Source organism: Grammomys surdaster, unplaced genomic scaffold (assembly GCF_004785775.1).
Source record: "Grammomys surdaster isolate TR1022 unplaced genomic scaffold, NIH_TR_1.0 126048, whole genome shotgun sequence".
In the NCBI taxonomy this organism is placed as follows: Eukaryota; Metazoa; Chordata; class Mammalia; order Rodentia; family Muridae; genus Grammomys; species Grammomys surdaster.
The window spans coordinates 1,187,709-1,209,051 of record NW_021620860.1 but is presented as its reverse complement, the minus strand read 5'-3'; the positions used below and the strand labels follow the sequence as shown (position 1 = coordinate 1,209,051).

General features: G+C 42.2%; 1 protein-coding gene across 1 annotated transcript in view; it reads right to left on the bottom strand.

The window, feature by feature from the left end:
• The window catches only part of Ikzf3 (IKAROS family zinc finger 3), an 88,319-nt gene that overhangs the window by 55,395 nt on the left and 11,581 nt on the right, over nucleotides 1–21,343 (bottom strand). The window contains exons 2-3 of the mRNA XM_028755194.1: nucleotides 7,097–7,150; nucleotides 4,996–5,097 (exon numbers count right to left, since the gene is read on the bottom strand). Coding sequence (XP_028611027.1) covers nucleotides 4,996–5,097; nucleotides 7,097–7,150 — 156 coding nt within the window. The remainder of the gene's footprint in view (nucleotides 1–4,995; nucleotides 5,098–7,096; nucleotides 7,151–21,343) is intronic.

Sequence of the window (21,343 nt, the reverse complement as noted above, 5' to 3'; positions counted from 1 at the left end):
TTGAGATGAAGTATTACGTGGTCCAGGCCAGCCTTGGCCCTCCTGCCTACACCTCCTAAATCCTGGGTTACAGGCCTATGCCCAGCTAACATTCCTCTTCAGTTTTAGAATTCTTATCTTGTGGCATGTATGATCTGAACGTGCTGATGGCCTTCATTTTTAAACCAGTGTGCCCTGCTAACTGCCTTTCTCAAAGACAAATTACTCACACTTTTGACGTTTATAGTGTCTGAGTCAGTTTGAAAGCTAATCATGAACTTAGAATAATCTTTCAACACTAGCATTGTTCTATTAATTTCTTTCTAAGACAATTTTAAAGGAGCATGTTACCCGGTTTCTTCCTGACTCCCAAGTTGCTTAGAGTAACAGAACACGTCCCCGAATCGCTACCAAGAACTGCGTGACATTTCCTGGCACCACTAACTTGGAAAGTTGAGCGTTTATAGCATTTGGGTCAGTTATTTTTTTTTAATGTTTTGAGACAAACTCCCTATATATATATCCAAGGCTAGCCTGGAATTCTCTATTAGCCCACGCTAGCTTCAATCTCACAGAGATCCTCCTGCCTCTGCCTTATGAGTACTGGGATTACAGGCGTGTACTACCATATTTTAAATTCTTATTGTTGCATGGACATTGTCTGTTTTCATGTCTATGTTGGAGTGCTAACCCTGGGGTTATTCTGAACCCCATGACATCCTAACATGGATTTTCAGTTCTCAGTCCAACCATTGTGTAGAGGTTGCTGTTATCCCAAACACAAGCTTACAGTGGTGACTACCAGAACTCAGAAGCCCCAACCTAGAAAAGTGTGGGCACAGCTACTACTGCTTTGCCTCATCCTGAATGTAACCCGATGGATGTCCCCATCGAGAAGCTGCCGAATCAGAGACATGATGTGCCTTTCCTCAGCAAATACGACCACATCCTGAGCAGCAGTATTTGCTGACTCTGTGGTTAAAAACTGGCACAAATTAATGTATAGCTCGGCAGATCAGGAATACAAGCTAAAGCTGTGATTTGAATCTCAGAAATTTTAGACAAGGAACTCAATTTCTTGGTCATGAGTGATTGGGCAAAAGAAAGAGTCTGAGAGGAAAACATTTTTCTTCAGAGAAATATGTAGATGCGCATGTAATTAATCCAGGACTTTCTTTTAGTCATACAACAAACATTTATTGCATATCTACTATGAGTGAGGTACCTACTAGTGAAAAAGATGTCCTAGATGCCAGTCAAGAAAGAATGGAAGGAGAATGGCAGTTAACGGACCAGGCGGAGAGTTATCTGTGATGGGCTAGCACTGCAGAATAAAGCGCAGTTAAAGTGTTGACCAGGTTGTCAAGGAAACCTTCTCTAAAGAAGTGATATTTTAGATGAGATCCCAGTGACATTTGAAAGGCAACAGTAGATAAGTTTTGTCATCATAATTATCAGCATGATATGAGAGCATAGCAAACAAGAACACCGTGCTGAAAACCAATGCATAGGCAAACAAAAGCCCCAAAGTGCAGTTGAGAATGTTTGAATAGTGGAAAACAGATTTTTTTCCTCCTTGCCTTTGGTTATTATTTGTTGTTGTTGTTGCTGTTGTTTTGAAATTTTTTCTTCTTGCTTTCCACTTCTACGAACTTTACAGACTACAGTACATTGCCAAGATGTATTTGGTCTTTGTCTCTGTTCTTTCTTCTAGGCACACAACTCCTAAAACTCTTGTATTTTCTTAGTGATAACGAAATATTGAGATTCACAACAAAACCTTTTCAATATTCATGAGTTTATGCTAATGAGATGTCTTAGGTTGGGACCCCAAGGGACTGCAGAGGACAGAGAAACCAATGAGAACGTTCAGCCTCACCCACTGATCCCTGGGAAAGGCCATGAAGGGCTGGAGATCCAAATAAAGTCTTGGACAATGGGCTCTCAGCTTCCGGGCTGGGGCCTCTCAGAGGTGCTGGGAGGGAGGGGAGCACCCCTGGAGAAGCATAAGGGCTCCACCTGCTTCCTCTCTGTCCTGTGCTCTCTTCCGCTTGACTGCTTCTGAGTCAAATGATTTACAATAAACCATTAACAGTAAGTAAGGCGATGTCTGCATTTGTCCAAGCTGCACAGGCCTCTGTACTGTGGCTGAAGTCTGAAGCAAGGGCTCCCTTACAAGATGGAAGCATTAAACCATGGAGTCCATCTGAACCCTGGAAATTAACTCCAGAACTAAACAGACACTCAACAACTAAACTGCTGTCTTTGGTTGTCAGTGTGGAAAACCCCTCAGAACTGGTATCAGAAGCAGGACTTGACAGCTCACCTGTGGCTCACAGAGGCCTGTGCCTTGGGAAAAGAAAAGAAAAGGAAGAGATTCCTAGGTGGCCATATTGTTACTCAGGGTATGGAGCCACAGTGGTGGTGTCCTGATCAGGAAAAATTTACCAATAGCCAACTCCCAAGGCACTGGGGTGTCCAAGGAAATGCAACTAAGAAGACAAGGAGTAAGATGTTTAACCCTTTGGATGCTATTGTAATAGTTAAATTACAGGCAAAGAGAGTATTGAATCAGGTCTCGAACCCAGACCAAGCTTAGACTGCATCTGACCTGAGCTTTGGATATTAGATCCCAAGCTGTGTCTTCAAAGGGAAAAAAAATTCACTGGAACAAGATGCCACCTATATCTGGACAAGGACTAGGAAGATATATCAGTGGCTAAAGCACCTCCTACACAAGCAGTGGATCTGAGTTCAAATCTCCAGCAGCCATGTAAATGCTAGGCAGGTGTGGTAGCCCAACTGTATCCCCCACGTCAGGGGGGGCAGAGACAGGGGATCTCCCCAGCAAACTGACTAGCGAGACTAGCAAATCAGCAGGCTCTGGGTTCAGTGGGAGAGCCTGCCTCAACATATAGAGACCAGTCAGTGAAGACGCTCAATATTAACGGCTAACCTACATTCACCCATGTGCTTCTGCATAGTTCTCCCACACACATGCATACATGCACACACACACTTGGGGTACCAAGAAAAGGGTCCAGGAAGGGGGGGACCAAGAAATGAAGCCAGCGGAGCGACTTCAGCGGAGCCCAAGAAATGTGGGCGGAGTGACATTATTTTGTAACCCCGTGTTGTCAACCTTCTGAAGAACCCTTACTAGAATGGATCGTGAACTTACTCAGGAGTGGTATTTTAACTCTTTTTCTTTTTCTATCTAGCTGGGAATGGAATCCAGGACCCTGTATGTGATACGTACACACTCTACCCTGAGCAAAGCCGTCTAGCACTGAATCTTCCTGCTGCCAGTAGTCAGGTATGAACAGGCTGATGCTGGATTCCCAGTCACAGATTATTCCTGAGGGAACTACCATGCTGGAAGATGGGAGATGTGTCACCATAATCCCTGTTTAACTTGCAGTCACCTACCTAACTCCTCTCATAAACGCCAAGGGGATCATTCCAGATAAACCAGCAGCCATACCTCACATACGAGCCATTGTAGAGCTGGCTTTATGATTGACAGGATATCCACCCGCTGAATATGCCCATTGCCAGGACACAGTAAATGCCAGCGTTAAGCATGCCCATGAGAATGCACAGAGAAAATGAAAATGAGGACTGGAAGGAAGAAGATAGCTTCCTTTATTACGGTGTCATGAAGAATGCACCATTGGTGTTAAGACAGAGTGTGAACTCTTTACTAGAGTTTCTGTGATTAAGGCAAGGCGGAGAGAGATGTTTAGGGGAGGTTAGTTGGAATACCCTTGTTGGGTTTGGGGCCAAAGGATTGGTTTCCAGTTGTCCAGGAAGAGGCCTTAGGTTGATTTAAGACTTGGTGTAGGAACTGGAAATAAGAATGGAATTGTTGGTGTAGACTCAGGAGTAGTTAGTTTGAACACACACAGACACATACACACACACGCTCTCATGCACACACACAGACACACAGACACACACACACACAATCCATAAAACAAAAACAAACTCCCAGTCAAGAGCATTACAATCTCTCAGAATTTCATAGCTCCGAGAAGGGCGGTCTCCCCCCCGGGTCTGTAAGACCCCTAATGCCAGAGCATCAAGAATACACGAAATATGAACGTGAGGCTGACACCCTGAATTTGATCGTGAGTGAACTGACTCCCACTAAGTGTCTCCTGACCTTCGTAGACACCTTTACCCCCAATAATAATAAATAAAAAATTTAAAAATAATTGAATTGTTGGCCAATCAGTTACGTTTGGAGAACTGGCTGTTGGAAAATACCTCAAGCTACAGATATGTGTTATTTTTATCATGAAAAATGGTTTTAAAAAAGAAAGAAAAATGATAAAAAATGAACATTTCATTTTGCTTTGCTTGAGGCAGGGTCTCAATACATTGCTTTGGCTACATAGCCTTAAGTCAGGCTCCTCCGACCTCAGCTCCACAGGAGCTGTGACCATACACATGTACCACCAAGTCTGCCCAACAAACAGTAAAGTTAGTATACTATGAACAATGGCCGGGCGGTGGTGGTGCACGCCTTTAATCGCAGCACTTGGGAGGCAGAGACAGGCGGATTTCTGAGTTCGAGGCCAGCCTGGTCTACAGAGTGAGTTCCAGGACAGCCAGGGCTACACAGAGAAGCCCTGTCTCGAAAAACAACAACAACAGAAAAAAAGAACAATGAATAGGTATCTTAAATTCTCAAAACATTGGTGTAATGCATATGTGTGTAACTGTATGTATATGCTGAGCAAGCACAAGTACCCACAGACACCATAAGGTCACCTGGTGTCACCGGTTACAGCAAGCCACCTGACATGGGCAGTGGGAACCAACCTAGGACCCTCTGGCAGAACAGCAGGAGTGCGTCACTGCTGAGCCATCTCCCCCCACCCCAATATCCGTGTTCTCATGTAACAAACAATTAAATGCAAATATATATGAAACGAATGAATCTGAGTTGATTTCACATCAACCGCAACTGTATCTGTCACCATGAGGTTGTAATTGTACAGCGTGGTTTACCTCCTGTATCTTCATCTTCATTGGCTGGGGCCTCTGTGCTGTCCACATTTTCTATCTCATGAGGCTTGGGTAAACTGTAGTCATTCAGAACTTCTGGGCTTTCTAAAAGACAAAGGAGGTTTTAAGGATGCAGTCAGCTTGAAGAGATTTGTAAAACCATGCATTGAGTTTGACTTCACGGTCGCCAACAGTGATAGCCAGTGTTCCTCCTCTAGCGCCCAGCCTCAGCATCCAGCTCTGACAAGCAGCGCCCGCCTCACTCACCCCAGCAGGAGCAGACGGGGAAACTTTCAAAGTCTAGAACTGTGAGTGAGGCTGGTGCATCCCTCTGCCAACCTGCATCCTTGTGAATAGTTCTTTTGCCTATGTTATTATAATGAAGTCAGACTCTGTCTACAGCAGTGGCTCTCAACATCCCTGATGCCACGACCCTTTAATACAGTTCATCATGTTGTGGTGACCCCCCCCATAAAATCATTCCATTACTACTTCATAGCTATAATTTTGCTACTGTTGTGAGCCAGGGTGTAAATATCTAATCTGTAGGACATAAGACCCCTGTGAAACGTCGTTCAACCCCAAAGGGCTCGAGACCCACAGGCTGAGAACCACTGGACAGGAATTCTGTCTTCACTGCTACATCTCACAATATCCAGGAGAATACTACTGCTGTGTGTTCCCAACAAATATTAATGTATAGGACTAAGAGATACTGAGCCTGAACATAACTGATATAACCAGTTTGGAAGAAATGCTTTCTTAAAAGGAAACCTAGAAACCTCTGTATGCCAAATATATTTTCTCTTGCGTTTATATCATAAGTGTGATTCTACGTAAAAGCCACCATGGAACCCAGGGTCGTTCAGTCATTCGTTCATTTCTTCGTACTTTAAAAGCAGGATCTCCCTATGTCGCCCAGGCTAGCTTCAAACTCACTATATAGTCTGTGCTGGCCTGAATTCAGTCAAGATCCTCCTGCTTAATCCTTGAGCAGGTAGCAGCAACCCATGGTCCAAGGCCACCCGTGATCACACCTGCTCTGTATAGGTCCAGAGGGAAGGATGGATTCAACATTTTCTTCTCTCTCTCTCTCTCTCTCTCTCTCTCTCTCTCTCTCTCTCTCTCTCTCTCTCTTTTGGTTTTTCGAGACAGGGTTTCTCTGTGTAGTCCTGGCTATCCTGGAACTCACACTGTAGATCAGGCTGGCCTCGAACTCAGAAATCTGCCTGCCTCTGCCTCCCAAGTGCTGGGATTAAAGGCGTGTGCCACCACTGCCCAGCAACTTTTTCAAAGGTTATTAAAATAAGTACTACAGCAAAGGACCCAGAAAAGAGATTATATAATGAATTTCTGACCCTTTTCCAGAAATGGTTGCTGACCACTGATCAAAGGTGAAGCTTAGCCAAGTAGTGATAGCACATGCTTTAAATCCCAGCGCTCAGGAGACAGAGGAAGGCAGATCTCTGTGAGTTCAAGGGCAGCCTGGTCTACAAATCAAGTTCCAGGACAGCCAGTATTGTTACACAGAGAAACCTTGTGTTGAAAAAAAAACAAAATGATGATGATGATGATGATGATAAAATAAAGTGAAGTGTAAGAATCAAAAATCAAGCTATTATCTATCAAAAACAATCAGTTGAGAAAAGTCAATGAAGTTAACAGAAATCTAATGATCAACATTAGCTGGAATGTAGTTTGACTATGTGGTATTGAAGTGTGTGTATGTGTGAACTTACACGGGTGTGTCTAAGTGTGTGGAGGTCAGAGATCAGTTTGGATGTCTTCCTTTATTGTTCTTTACTTGGACCTAGAGCTTGCTGGGATCCACCTATCCCTGTCCCTCAGTGCTGGGGTTACAGGTACATGAGGCCACAGATGGCTTTATACAGTGTTGGGGGTCCAAATTCAGGACTTCTTTACTCACAGAGCTATCCCCCACCCCGTTGCATTTTTATGATGTATCTTTAAGGTGTTTAAGGAGGAAGCAAAGGAGCTGTGTTAATTTTCCCATTGCAATTTTACTATAACAAGAACAAGAACATGCTTCTTTCTTGAGTGCTTTTGGTTAAAAGCGTCCGTCATCAGCAAAGACCAGCATTACCTGTGGGCAGAGGCTGCTCCTCGGTGCTTTTCAGCTCCGTGTTTGGTTGTATATCTAAAAAAGAAAGGGTTTATGGGTATTAGCTACACAGGACACATTCCCACAGGTTTGAGTGTTCGGAATCTAATGAGGACAGTCCTGTAAAGGTCCGGGACAGAATTCCTCTTTCAGAGCAGAACACACTTCCTCCTGCTCCCCCTAATGGCGCTGTAAGGAGAATGAAAGGAATTATCTAGGCAGCAGCACTAGGAGAACTTTCTTCCAGACGCACTTATACTAAGAGCGATGAGAAAAAGTGGGTCACGGGGTGGAGAGCAGGGCATGATGGTGCACACCTTTAATTCCAGCACTTAGGGGCAGTGGCCTGCGTATCTTAGTGAGTTTAAGGCCAGCCTGGTCTACAGATCAAGATCTAGACCAGGCACAGCTACATCGTGAGATCTTATTTAAAAACTTACACAATTTTGCTAATCGCTGCTTGAGAACGAAGCAAAGTTCTTTTAATCCAAGCTATACTATTCATCATTTGTTTTTTACCGAAACCACTCAGTTGAAAAAGGTCAAACCAAGCCCCAATGATCAACATTTGAATTTGTGCAGACTCTACGGCCTCTCTGAAAGAGACAGGTGGGAAGCCAGGAGGAAGGAAGAGAAGGAAAGATTACACATGCACATGCTTAAAAATAAGTAGTTTATAAAAGAACGGAAGGGTGATAAGGAGAAAAGGAAGAAGAAAAGGAAAGAGGGCAGCGACCGTAGTGAGCATTCAGTAACCGACAGCTGGATTCTCATCACATCCCTGTCCATCATCCATTAATTCAGATACATTTCCAAAAAAGGTATCAGTATATTTCACCCCTATGACATGTTATCACAAACATTACTAAATTGTATATTTTTATAAGATTTGAAGGTAAGGTTTGTCTGTTTTAGGCAATTGTCTAAAAATTAAAATTGTCTATATTTTAAGTGCCACTTAATGACCTTTTATAAGTGCGTATCTCTGTGTAATGCAAACTTCTATCAATATCCAGATGTAAGTGTTTGTGTCTGTAAATCCCAGGACCCAGGAGTCTGAGGACTGTGGGTTCAAGGGCAGCCTGGGCTACATAATGAGACTCCATGGGGAAGGGATAGGAAGGATAAAGGGAACAGGCGGAGAAAGAAGAGGGGAGAGGGGAGCAGTGGGAAGAGAGGTGTACAGGACAGAGTGTGATTGTCACCATAGAACGGGGTCCCCATGAGCCCTTCCCAGTCAGTACACGCACACGCACACGCACACGCGACTTTAGCTTATTCTAAAACTGTGAAAATGAAATTATACAGACAGATGATGCAAATTCTTCTGTCTAACGCTTCTTTTAACTTAATGTTTTGGGATCCATGCATTCAGCAGTGAATCCCATTAGTTTTTCTTTTTTTAAAGGTGGTATTCCACTGTATGAATCTGCCACTTAGCTACTCTCCTGCTGAGGAATATTTAAACTGTCTAATTTTGCTGTTGTTTGTTTATTTGTTTGTTTGCTAAGTCTCACTATTTAACCCTGGCTGGCTTGGAACTCACTACATACACCCGTCTAGCCTTGAACTCATAGAAACCCATTTACTTCTGCCTCCTGGGATTAAAGGTGCGTACCACCATACCCAGCTGTTTCTAGATTTCCTTATTTTAAATAAAACTACATGGGTTTTTTTGGTTTTTTTGTTTGTTTGTTTGTTTGTTTGTTTGGTAAAAAGTAGACTTGAGGCTGGAGAGCTTGCTCAGCAGTTGAGAGTATTTGCTGCTCTTTCAGAGGACCTGGGTTCAGATCCCGGCACCCACATGGCAGTTAACAACTGTCTGTAACACCAGTTCCAGAGAATATGATGCTCCCTCTTCAAAACTCTGAGGGCAGGAGGCACATGTGTGATGTAAACACATACATACAGGCAAAACACTCATACGTGTGAAATGAATAGATCTTTAACGATTCTTAGCAATGAGCTTAGGTTTAAGATAGTTTTAAATTCATTGGAAAATTATGAAATCAAATGGAAAAGGCTCCCACACTCCCCATCCTGGGGCCCCTCACTCTTGATCAACATCTTATTCTTAGTGTGGGACATCTGTTAGAACTCACGAGAGATATCTATTCATTACAGTAAGAATCCAGATTTCCTTCCTCTCCGTCCGATGCTGGCTGACATGTTTAGTTACCCGTGCCACCTTAGGTTCCTCTTGGTTAGTTAGTGTCTCAGACTTTCCTTGTTTGGGTGACCTTGACAGTTTTGAAAGATGGGAAGGTATTTCAGAGGCTGTCCATCAGCTGGGAGGTGTTTGCTTTTCTCATGAGCAGACTGTGGTATGGTGATCCGTGTAAAAGCCTTCCAGGAGCCATTGGTTTTCGGATCTCTTGAGTAAATAAATACCGAGGTGTCGAATTACTGGGTCATGGAGTAGGTATATGTTTAGTTTTAATAGAAACTGCCAGAACTTGTTCAAAAGCGGTCGTGCCATCAGCGAAATATGCGTCCTGCCCCTTGCTCTGCGCCCCCACCCATGAGTTTCATTGACTGCGTGGTGAGATAAATTCCTGAGATTATGTTCCTCACACTCCTGGGACATGTCCTTGCCTGGTTACGACTTTAACCGCTATGGTGTGTACTGAGGACCAGCTTGTCAGGATGTGTGAGTCTACATCTGGATGGTTTAGGCCTATACTTTATAAAATTTCTTCGTTAGACTTTTTTTTTGTCGTTTTTGTAGCATTTCTTCTTATTTTCTCTTTTTACAATGTCATGTCAAACTGTGTTTCCTGTGTAATGTTTACGGCAGCATGTATAGTAACCCTGCTTAGATTGAATGTTAAGTCCCAGCTTTGTATTTAAACAGATACGGGCCAATTCAGACTTTTTATCTCATTTGTTTTGGTGAGTTTTATTTTTGAAGATTTTGCCTATTTTTTTCTAATGGTCTAATTTCTTGGCACGAGATTTCTGTGGTCTCCCCACCTCTGTCATCTCTTTCTTTTCCCGTAGGAGCTACAGTTGGGTATTCTTTTCTCAGTTACCATTTGGATAATCTACAGTAACTTTTCCTTGTTAGGGAGACTCATCTCCTCAAATTACCAACTTTTGATTCGGTTAATTTTCTCTGCCCTTCATCCCTTCCCCCTATTGCTTACTTTTAGTTTGCTTTGCCCTTCCTTTTTTAGCCTATTAAGGCAAAGCTATGGTAAACTGCTTTACCTCCTACTTTGTAATTGTGAACACATAGGCTGTACATTGTCCCCTGAGGACTATGCTTGATGCAGCTTACGAATTTGACTCTTTACCCTCACTGTAATTTAGTTACAATCTCCTTGGGATTTCTTCAGTCCACTAGTTACTTTATTTAAACGTGTTTAATTGTAGACATTTAGCAGAATCTGTAAGCTCTCTGTTCTTTCACATTTATTGATTTCTGGGCAAGAGATGTATCCCCATGGCAAACCATGTGCATGGCCCAGGGTTCCAGTCCTTTTTTGCAAAATGAGAAATACAAAACAAAAAGTAAAAAGATTCTTAATTCTACTCTACTACAGTTTTTTTTTAAAGCCTATTATTTCAGTCCATTTCTTTATTTCGGGATAGGTTTTGTTTTTGTTTTTGTTGTTATTTTTGCTGCTTTGTTTTGTTTTGTTTTGTTTTGTTTGTTTTTCCAAACAGGGTTTCTCTGTGTAGCCCTGGCTGTCTTGAAACTCTCTGTAGACCAGATTGGCCTTGAACTCACAGAGATCTACTTGCCTCTACCTCCCTAGGATTAAAAGTATGGACCGCTACCACCCAGCTTGTTTTTGTTTTTGAAGTAGGGTCTCGATATATAACACTAGCTGGCCTAGAGTGCGTCATGTAGACCAGGCTGGCCTTGAACTCACAGAAATCTGCCTGCCTCTGCCTACGAAGTGCTGGGATTAACCAACCCCAATTTCTATACTTTTACAATTATGAAGACCTGTTTGTTTTCTTGGGAAGAACATGCTATGCGTAGTTGCAAAAGCACACATTCTGCCGTGGCTGGGTGTACTGGTTGATGAATGTCAATGAGACCAACTGACAGTACCATTTACACCTTCTGAGGCTGTGCTCCTAGCTGTCTGTCTGTCTGTCTGTCTGTCTGTCTAAACTGCTCAAAGAAGACTCCTAAATTCCCCAAACACTGTTATTTGCCTGTCTGTTTCTGCCTGTTCTAAAGGCTGTAACACACATCTTCAGGTTTCCACAGTTGGCTTTCTTCCTACATTAGACCAGCTCACAGCGGCTGGCAGCCATTTTAACCTTTTTCCACTCTGCAACCTTTACACTCTGGTTGTCTTGTGTCATATCTAAATATATCACAAACTTCACAAGACAAATGCCTTTAATTTTTGCTGTAGATAGTCACATTTTATTTTACAGTAATTGAGAGGAAAATTTACTTTGACTTTACCCACATAGTTAGTGTTTCTGGTGCTTTTTAGTTCTTTTTTCATGAATGCCTGATTCTTGTCTAATAGCGATGTGCCTACAGCTTAAAGAACCTCAGCTAATACAGTAGTACGACTACTCTAAGTATGGAAACAGTCTCTCATAACTTCCATTTATTTGCCTATACCTTTACTTTGTTTGGGGGGTTAAATTTTATTTGGGGGCTAGAGAGGTGGCTCCATGGTTAAGAAAACTGGCTGCTCTTCCAGAGGACCTGGGTTCAATTCCCAGCTCCCTCGTGTCAGCTCACAATCATCCGTGACTTCAGTTCTAGGACATCCAACGTCTTTTCGTGGCCTTCCTAGGCACCAGACACACATGTGGTGCACACACATACATGTAGGCAAAACATCCATATGCATAAAATAAAAATAACAAAAACATTTTTAAAAGAAATCTTATTAGATACAGAATAATGTTTCCAGGTATTAATCCCAGCACTTTGGAGGCAGAGATAGGAAACTCTGAATTCAAGACCAGCTTGGCCTACATAATGAGCTACAGGTCAGCCAAGTCAACACAGTGAGACCCTGTTGTGAATATATGTTTCTGGATTGAGCCAGGCACAGCAGCTCACACCTGTCGTCTCAGTACTTTGGAGGACAAAGCAGAAGGATTGCCATGAGTTAGAAGCTTGGAGTATATAGTGAGTTCCAGGCCCCCCTGGACTACACAGTGAGACCTAAAACAAACCAAAAATGGAATCTTAGCTTGACAGGTTTTTCCTCCCTTCTTCTATCCCCTTAAAGATTGCACTAAATTCTGGATTCTACAGTTTCTGGTGAGGAGTCGGTGGTATACTCTTGCTCTATTGCATGTTCTTTTTTCAGAACTTCTTTGAATGTTCCCCCCTTTACCTTGACTTACAGCCATTGATCATGACAGAACTTTTATTTGCATTTTCCTACTTGAACTCTCCAATAAAATGAAGGCTTTTAACAAACCAAAATGTTCTCATGGATAGTTCTCCGCATACCTCTACCTGCTCTGTTTTTCTTCTATGACTTCAATTACAAGTGTGTTAGATATTTCCATATTTCCCACACCTCCCTTGAGAGTGGTCATCCTCATCCTAGTGATTTCACCTCTCATACTCACAGTGAATGATATATATTGTTTGCAGACTGTGACTATGTAGCCCAGGTTGGCCTGAAACTCACTTTGTAGTTTAGAGGAGCCTTGAGTTCACCATCCTCCTGCCTTCACCTGCTTTGTGCTGGGATTTCAGGCACACACCACCTGGCCCCAGTCACTCTTCTGTAATCTTAAAGCCATCCAAAGAGTTTCTTGAAGATTTTAATTCTAGAATTTTTATTTTTGTTATAGTTTATTTGCCAACATTTCCCACATGTTAATTCATTGTCTGTATATTTTCCTTTACATTTTTTCAACATACTCACAGTTGTATTAGATCCTCCCCAATATCTTCCCAATATTCCCATATCATCTGGGCCCAGTCATGATTAGTTTTCCTTCTCTGAATGAAGTATTACATTTTCATGCTTCTTCATATGACCCAACAATTTTGGATTGTATTCCTGACATTATAAATGATATGTTGCAGAAATCCTAAATTCTCTTACAGTTCTCTAAATGATATAGGAATTGGGAGAGGGGTGTTAATTGTGGTTGTTTTCCATTTATAAAACATGTACTTAATTTATCTGGGTTAAAGTTCTAATTCTGCCTCTTCACCTGGGATAAGCAACAGCCAGAGTGGCCAACGGCACCATAGAGATTTTATAATTCCAAGAATACCTGAATGAGTTGGTCACCCTGAAGAAACTTAAAATTCATAGTTCAGTTTCAGATGGGATAGAGTGCATTGTGGCATGAGGTAGCAGAATCCAAACCCTTGGGAGGCACAGGTGGGGGTGGAGGGGTATCAAGGGTTAAGGCCATTCTCTGGCAGCTGTGAAACTTTCACCTGCACACTAAAGATTCTCAGTGGGGTGGGGAGGGGAACACAGAACTAGTTCAAAGGTTTCATGAGCAACTGTCATATAGAATGAACATCTTTTAGTTAAATATAGCAAGATAGCCTTTGATTTGGTGGTGAAACGCAAAACCGATGTTTCCCTCGAACTTTTAAAACCCTTAAAATAGGTCTCAATAATATTTAATGGAAACTCTGGCTTGGCTCTGAGTGGTAGAGCGCTTGGCTCGCATACGGAAGGACCTGCGATCTAGCCTCAGAAGGAATGCATTAATACTGAATATGTAAGCCTGTTGTGGAACTGAAGGCATACACACACAAATCTGTGGCTCCTACTGAATATAAAACACTCATATAAGTGTATGTACATGAGTACACATAAGTAAATACAGCCCTCTTTGCCAATATCATCTGGAAACAGAAGCACAGACAGCTCCCACCCTCAGACGGAATACCCAAATATCATTCTCTTCTTAAAGGAACCAGGGTCCCTGGAGAAACAGCTGATACCAGGGAAAGTACAAGATGAGTTGGAAACATTTTCCTATGCCAGAAGGCAAGGAAGAGATCTTAGAAGGAAAACAATGTCTTCAGACAGAGAAGTCATCACTAAAGAGTTTCCTCTACCCAGCTGGCATTAGTGAGCACTGAGACAAACAGTACTGGACCGTAACCTGTTAGAAATCGGATGAAGGGGCTGGAGAACACTTGCTGCTCTGGCAGAGGACCTGGGTTCAGTTCCTGGTGTCTCACTACCCATCTGTAATTTCAGGTCAATGGGGTTTGATGCCTTCCTTTGAACCCTTTGAAGACCAGGCACGCACATGATGCACATATATGCGTGTAGGCAAAACACTCATGCACATAAAATAGAGCAAAATAAAATAAACACATTGATAAATTAGTTAAGAAAAAGAAAGTCTGGGCTGGGCAATGTTGGCGCACGCCTTTAATCCCAGCACTTGGGCGGCAGAGGCAGGTGGATTTCTGAGTTCGAGGCCAGCCTAGTCTACAGAGTGAGTTCCAGGACAGCCTGGTCTACAGAGTGAGTTCCAGGACAGCCAGGACTACACAGAGAAACCCTGTCTCGAAAAGCCAAAAGAAAAAAAAAAGAAAAAAAAGAAAAAAAAAGAAAAGAAAGTATGATGATAAATAGGCTATTTATATAGTTTCAAAATACTTATGAATTAGTTTGATTTATGTGTATGTGTCTGAGTTAGTGCAGTTCCCTATATGTGTTCCAGGGTGCCAGAGGTGACCAGAAGAGGGTGTCTGATCCCTCGAGGCTGGAGTTATAGGTGGTGAGAAGCCATCTAACGTGTGCTAAGAACTGAACTCAGGATCTCTGGAAGAGCAACAGCTGCTCTTAACAGCTAAGCCATCTCTCCAGGCCCCCAAAGTACTTCTGTTCAATACTTAAAAATTATAGATGTGAAAGAACGGCTATATAGTGGCAAAGTCTGGCTGACACGAAGTGTGACTTCGTGTCACTGAAGTCACACGTGAAGTCACACATGAAGCCACGCATCATCATCTCTGGTGGACACTCTAACACTTACAGAGCGGGAGTCATGAGGGATCACCCTAACTTGAGAGAGAGCTTACCCTCTCTCAGGTAAGTAACCGGCTTATGATCCTGGAAGTGCCAAAGTCCTGACAGCCTGAGGGACTGCACATGGTGACGACGCGCTCTGTACTAAATCCTCTTATGGGAAAGAGTATTACAGACACAATCAGAACACTGATGGGGCAGAGGATAAATTGGTAGTAATTTACCAATGTTCATTTCCTGGTTTCGTTGGCTGTACTGTGGCTCTTTCTGAGATAGGACACACACTTTCAAGAGCTCAGAGTGATATGGATCAACTCAGCAACTTATGCTCAAATTTTCCGGAAAAAAAAAAAGCTTATTTTGCACTGTGCTGCAACTTTTCTGTGAGCTTGATAGTGTTTTTTCTTTCATTGTAAAAGGGGGCAGAGGGAGAGGGCTGGGGGGGGGCAGGCTACAGGATGGGGAGCAGGCTGAGAAACTTTCAACTGTGTGCTGGGAGGATTCTTAAAGGGAACAAAGGAGAGACAGTTCAAAGGCCTCGTGAGCAACGGTCCTGTGGCAACATCTTTAGTTAGATACAACAAAGTCACTTGCCTTTGGTGGTCTTTTAAGCTCCCTGACAATGACATTTAAATTGGTTTCAACACTTTTCAGATACCTCGTGTGTACTGTAAACAGCAATGAAGATAACCGGGTGCAGCTCCGAAGAGAAAGGCGAGGTTTGGCACTGCTTTAGCACCAGTAACCTCAGAGACATTCAAACAGCCTACACCAGGCCACGGAGATGGGTTTCCCAGGTTAGTAAACAGAGATGCCCAAAAGAAAAAGGTACTGGATCCCCTGGAGCTGGGGTTCTAGGAGGATGTGAACCATTCCGTAGGTGCTGGGAACCGAACTCTGGTCCTTTGGCAGAGCAGTATGAACTGTTAGCCACTAAGCTATCTCCAGTCCTGACTGTAATTTTTTTGTCTTAACATTTGCCTCCTAAAAAGAAAATTTTATAGAAGTCAGTACTAGTCTGTTACTGAGACCGTTGATGAATCCACTGGGTAATAGCACTAAAGGGTATCTCTTTTCTTGCTTCCCCCAGCAGCTTACTCTTATTAGTGATTGATGGGCACATCAGCAATCCCAGTTGTTTCTCTCTCTGAGTATTGAAGACAGGCCTCCATTGCATTATGAGAGATGACAGTTTCATAATGCTTTCCCCCTTCTATCTTATTTTGGCAGGACTGGGGATTGAACCCAATGTCTTACATATGCTAAGCGTATTCTCCACACCTGAGCTGTATACCCAGCCCCAAAGATGACAGCTCCAATTTCTTTGACACCCCCTTTGATTATCTTTTCACTGCCAAAGATGACACATGAAAGTTTTCATCTTTTTAAAGAATTTTCAAGATGCCAACATTTTCTGTATTTATGTTATGACTGTGATGGATTACAAATAAAATTTAAACCTAGAAATGACAGTAGTCTGGTTAGAATATCAGAATTTAGATCTAAGCTTTGAACTCTTCACTTACAACAAAGCCAAATACCCACATTTACAACAAACTGGGTGAGCAGAGTTTACTCCGATGGCTATTACCTTTATGTCTAACAGCATTAAACATTTGCCATTCGCTTAGAAACGCTTGCTAACAGAATTCTGCTCTTCAGAGATCGGATTTCCACTCACTGGTTTACTTAGTACAAGATTCAGACGCTAAGAACAGAACTGAAAACCAGATAGAGCTTGTCCTGAACCGCTCCATGCGAGCCACGCTCAGCCCTCAGCCACCTCAGTGCCAGCTTCATTTGCCCTCATAACTGTAAACCGACACTCTTATGCCCAAGCCTCTTTTTAAAATATTAGTTTCTCTTATCTAAAATGTCCACTTTTGCTTTCTGGATAAATCTTTGGAAATTTAATTAATAATTTAGGCCGTAAATGTGGCCTCGGAGCCACCACCACCACCGGCATTCCCGATATGTCACCAGAGGATGAAAAATGACCCCCATAGCAAAGACCCATGAGGCTGTCAGAACAGGGAGTCAAAAGTGATGTCTTTAGTAGGTCATCAATCCTCCCTGTCACCTGGTGCTTGCAGGTTCTTGAACACTCTCTTACTCTACAGTCTCTGCTTAGATCTTTCCAACAATACTGAGATCTTTGTTTTTCTTTTCTTTTTTCTTTTTTTTTTAGTGTCCTTCCTTAAAAACATCTAAACAGATTTCCTCAAATGTCCTCTTAAGGTTCAGTTTGGAGGTTCATGCAGGATAAGTCATTCAGATGTCACCTCTCAGTTCCCTGACCACAAGGAGTACTTACTTAGGAAATTATTTTTGTTGGCACTTCATCCAAAAAAAAATGGTCTCAAACATTGAACCCAGTCAGACAGTGACAGTGAGGTTTCTTCTCATCAAATGTCACTGCTAAGGCAAGAGTGCAATGATATTTACAACTGTCCCATTTTACAGACAAGATTCAAACACAGGAGCCAGGCATGGTGGTGCACACCACTAATCCCCTGCACTTGGGAGGCAGGGACAGGTGAATCTCAGAGTTCAAGGCCAGCCTGTGTACAGAGTGAGTGCCACTGTTGTTTGGGGACCTTAATTCATGCTTTTTAAACGCTCCCTGTGTGGATTACAATCTTCGAAGGCTACACGGAGCAGTGGCCTCCAGGTCCTACTGCTTTTTTTTTTTTTTTAAAAGATTTATTTATTTACTTTATTTATGAATATACTGTAGCTGTCTTCAGACACACCAGAAGAGGGTATCCAATCTCATTACGGATGGTTGTGAGCCACCATGTGGTTGCTGGGATTTGAACTCAGGACCTCTCGAAGAGCAGTCAGTGCTCTTAACCGCTGAGCCATCTCTCCAGCCCGGTCCTACTGCTTTCAAACATCTCAGTTAGCTAAGTGTACATTATTGCAGATTGAGGCCAGAGCAGGAAGGAAAAAAACACAACTTAAAGCTAGAGAATCCTTCCGACCATGAAATTCTCTGATTCCCAGGACTAAGGGCACATGATCATGGAATATCAAGTCTTCTTTAAGAAAAACAGATCGAATATAGCCATGGTAGCTGCTCATCTTACCCTGCCCTTTTATATAAAGTACTCCATTTTCCCCTCAATTAAGGATCTAACGGGGATCTACACACTATGGGCCCCAGAAGAACTGCGGACAATTATTACTAAAATAACAAGCTGAATGTATATGCATTTCTATTTTACCATTTTTTTACTACTTTCTTGGATGTCACATGCCTCCAAATGAGTATGAAAAAACAGGAGGAATGGGTATTTCACGGCACACTCATTAAAGGAAAATGTCCTCGCCTACATGACCGAGCCCACTGTGTTCAAATTGAGACTTTTGTGTCATAACTGTAAAATGCCTACTTTCATTGTAGCAGCGTAATTTAAGGTATGTACAGCTGAGCACGGTAGCAGAAGCCTGTAAGTCTAGCATTTGGGAGGTAGAGTCGGAAGAATCAACAGTTCACAGTCATCCTCAACTGCATTGCCAGTTCAAGGCCGGCCTGGGAGAAACAGTGAGATCTGGTCTCAAAAAAACGCAATGAAAAGCTGCACTGTCGGGTAGAGAGGCGGCTAGGCGGTTAAGAGCACTGGCTGCTCTTCCAGAGGTCCTGAGTTCAATTCCCAGCAACCACATGGTGGCTCACAACCATCTGTAATGGGATCTGATGCCCTCTTCTGGAGTGTCTGAAGACAGCTACAATATATATATATATATATTACATCTTTAAAAAAGAAAAGAGAAAAAAGAAAAGCTACACTGTCTTTGAGACAGTATTCCATTTAACACTATCATTTTTCATTAAATATTTGTACAGGAAATGATGAACATACCTTTAGCCTGTTGTACTCCATTAGAATTCTGAGGTTCAGCCAGGCAGTGGTGGCGCACGCCTGTAATCCCAGCACTTGGGAGGCAGAGGCAGGCGGATTTCTGAGTTTGAGGCCAGCCTGGTCTACAGAGTGAGTTCCAGGACAGCCAGGGCTACACAGAGAAACCCTGTCTCGAAAAAAAAGAACTCTAAGGTTCTTGCATGCTCAAACTCTCCCTGTATAAATGTATGAGATTAGGCTGGGTGTGGTGGTGGGTGCCTGTAATTTCAATACTCAGGAGGCAAAGACAGTTAAGTTCCAGGACAGCCTAGCCTACATGGAGAGTTCTAAGCCATCCAGAGCTACATAGTAAGACTCTATTTGAAACAAATAATAAAGTTGTAAGATATGAATTATGTTGTAAGTTTTAGTTTAAAAAAATTGTGGCTTTTTAAACAATTTGATTTTGTTCTGCTATATATTGCCACTAAACATATAAATACAAAAACTAAGTGAATAAGAATTCTGTTCATCAAATAAATGAGTAGAAATCAAATAAATGAGAAGAAAATATTTGCTCTTTACCTCTGACAAATTACACATTTCCAAATATTAAAAACATCACAGACTTGGGCTAGAGATATAGATTAGTTAGTATAGTTCTTGCCTGGCCCTTCCGAGACCCTGGGTTCAGTCTCCAGCACCCCATAAATAGGGTGTACTGGCATGTACCTACAACCTAAGAGTTTGGAGAGGGAGGCAAGAAGAATCAAAAGTTCAAGGCCATCCTCAGCTACATAAGCAATTTGAAAAGTCAGCCTAAACTATGTAAGCCCTTATCCAAAAAAGAGAAAGGAAGGAAAGAAGGAAGGAGGGAGGGAGGGAGGGAGGGAGGGAGGGAGGGAGGGAAGAAGAGAAAAAGAAAGAAAGAAAGAAAGAAAGAAAGAAAGAAAGAAAGGAAGGAAGGAAGGAAGGAAGGAAGGAAGGAAGGAAGGAAGAAAGAAAGAAAGAAAGAAAGAAAGAAAGAAAGAAAGAAAGAGAGAGAAAAAAAGAAAAGCCCACAATCTTGTTGAGGTGAAAATCCAGAGGGCTGGTGAACTGGCTCAGTGGGTAAGGGTACTTGCCACTGAGTCTGAAGACCAGAGTTTGATCCCTGGTATACTCATGGTGGAAGGAGAGAACTGACTCCTGAAAGTTGCCCTCTGACCTCCACACACATGCTATGGCACGCACCATGCACTCCCTCTCCCTATACATAATAATAATAATAATAATAATAATAATAATACATACATACATACATACATACATATGTGTAATTTAAAAATAGATAAAAAGCCAAAAGCAAATACATTTCACGAAGAAGATATCTGAGTGACCAATAAACATTTTTTTAAAAATTACTCAAAGTCCTATTCATAAGGAAAATGCAAAAGAAAGCTACAAAGAGCTACTAATACACACACCGGGAGTGTCTCAAATGTAAAACGTTGACTGACAACAGTGAGCGTCAGTGAGAGGTGGGACAGGTGGGGCTCTCAGGCTTTGGCAGTGAGTGGAAGAACAATTCCCACATCTTTGGAAACATTTGGTGGAGTGTGTCAAAGCTAAATAAACATACAACTTATTACCCAGAAATATTAGATTTAGGAATGTATCTAAGAGGCATGAGTTATTTACCCGGAAGAAGATATACACTTATATATCAAATATACATCAACAAAGAGGGTTAATAAATTGTTGTATACTTCTATTTTATATTATTCAATAATAAAAGATATTGAAGTTCTATAAATATAATACACATAGATCTCCAAAATATGTGGAGAAGAAGACACCAGAAACAAAGGAAAAGGAACATACTACATGAGTATATTCCCACGGAATCCAAAAACAAGTAACACTCATCTATATGGTAGAAACCCAAATGGTGTTTAATGAGCATAAAGGGAGAGCATATCGGCACAAGGAAACGTTTTGGGGTGTGATAAATAGTCCATCTTTTTATTTTGTTTTGTATCAAGACAGGGTCTCTCTGTGTAGCCTTGGCTGTCCTGACACTAGCTCTGTAGACCAGGCTGGCCTGAAACTCAGAGATCTGCCTGTCTCTGCCTCTCGAGTGCTGGAATTAAAGGCATGTACCTGGCCCATCTTTTGATCTAGAAGGCTGTGTGTGTGTGCATGTATGTATCCATGCATGCATATATGTATATATGTGTTTGTATCTATGCATGCATATATGTATATATGTGCATATCTAAAATGTGTGTGTGTATACTTTATTGTATGCTAATTTAAAATATTATTGAGGGGTCGATAAGATGGCCCAGCAGGTAAAGGTGTCTTACTGCCAAGCCCAATGACCTGAGTTTGATCCTATATTGTGGACTCACATAGAAGGAGAAAACCATCTCCCACAAATTGTCCTC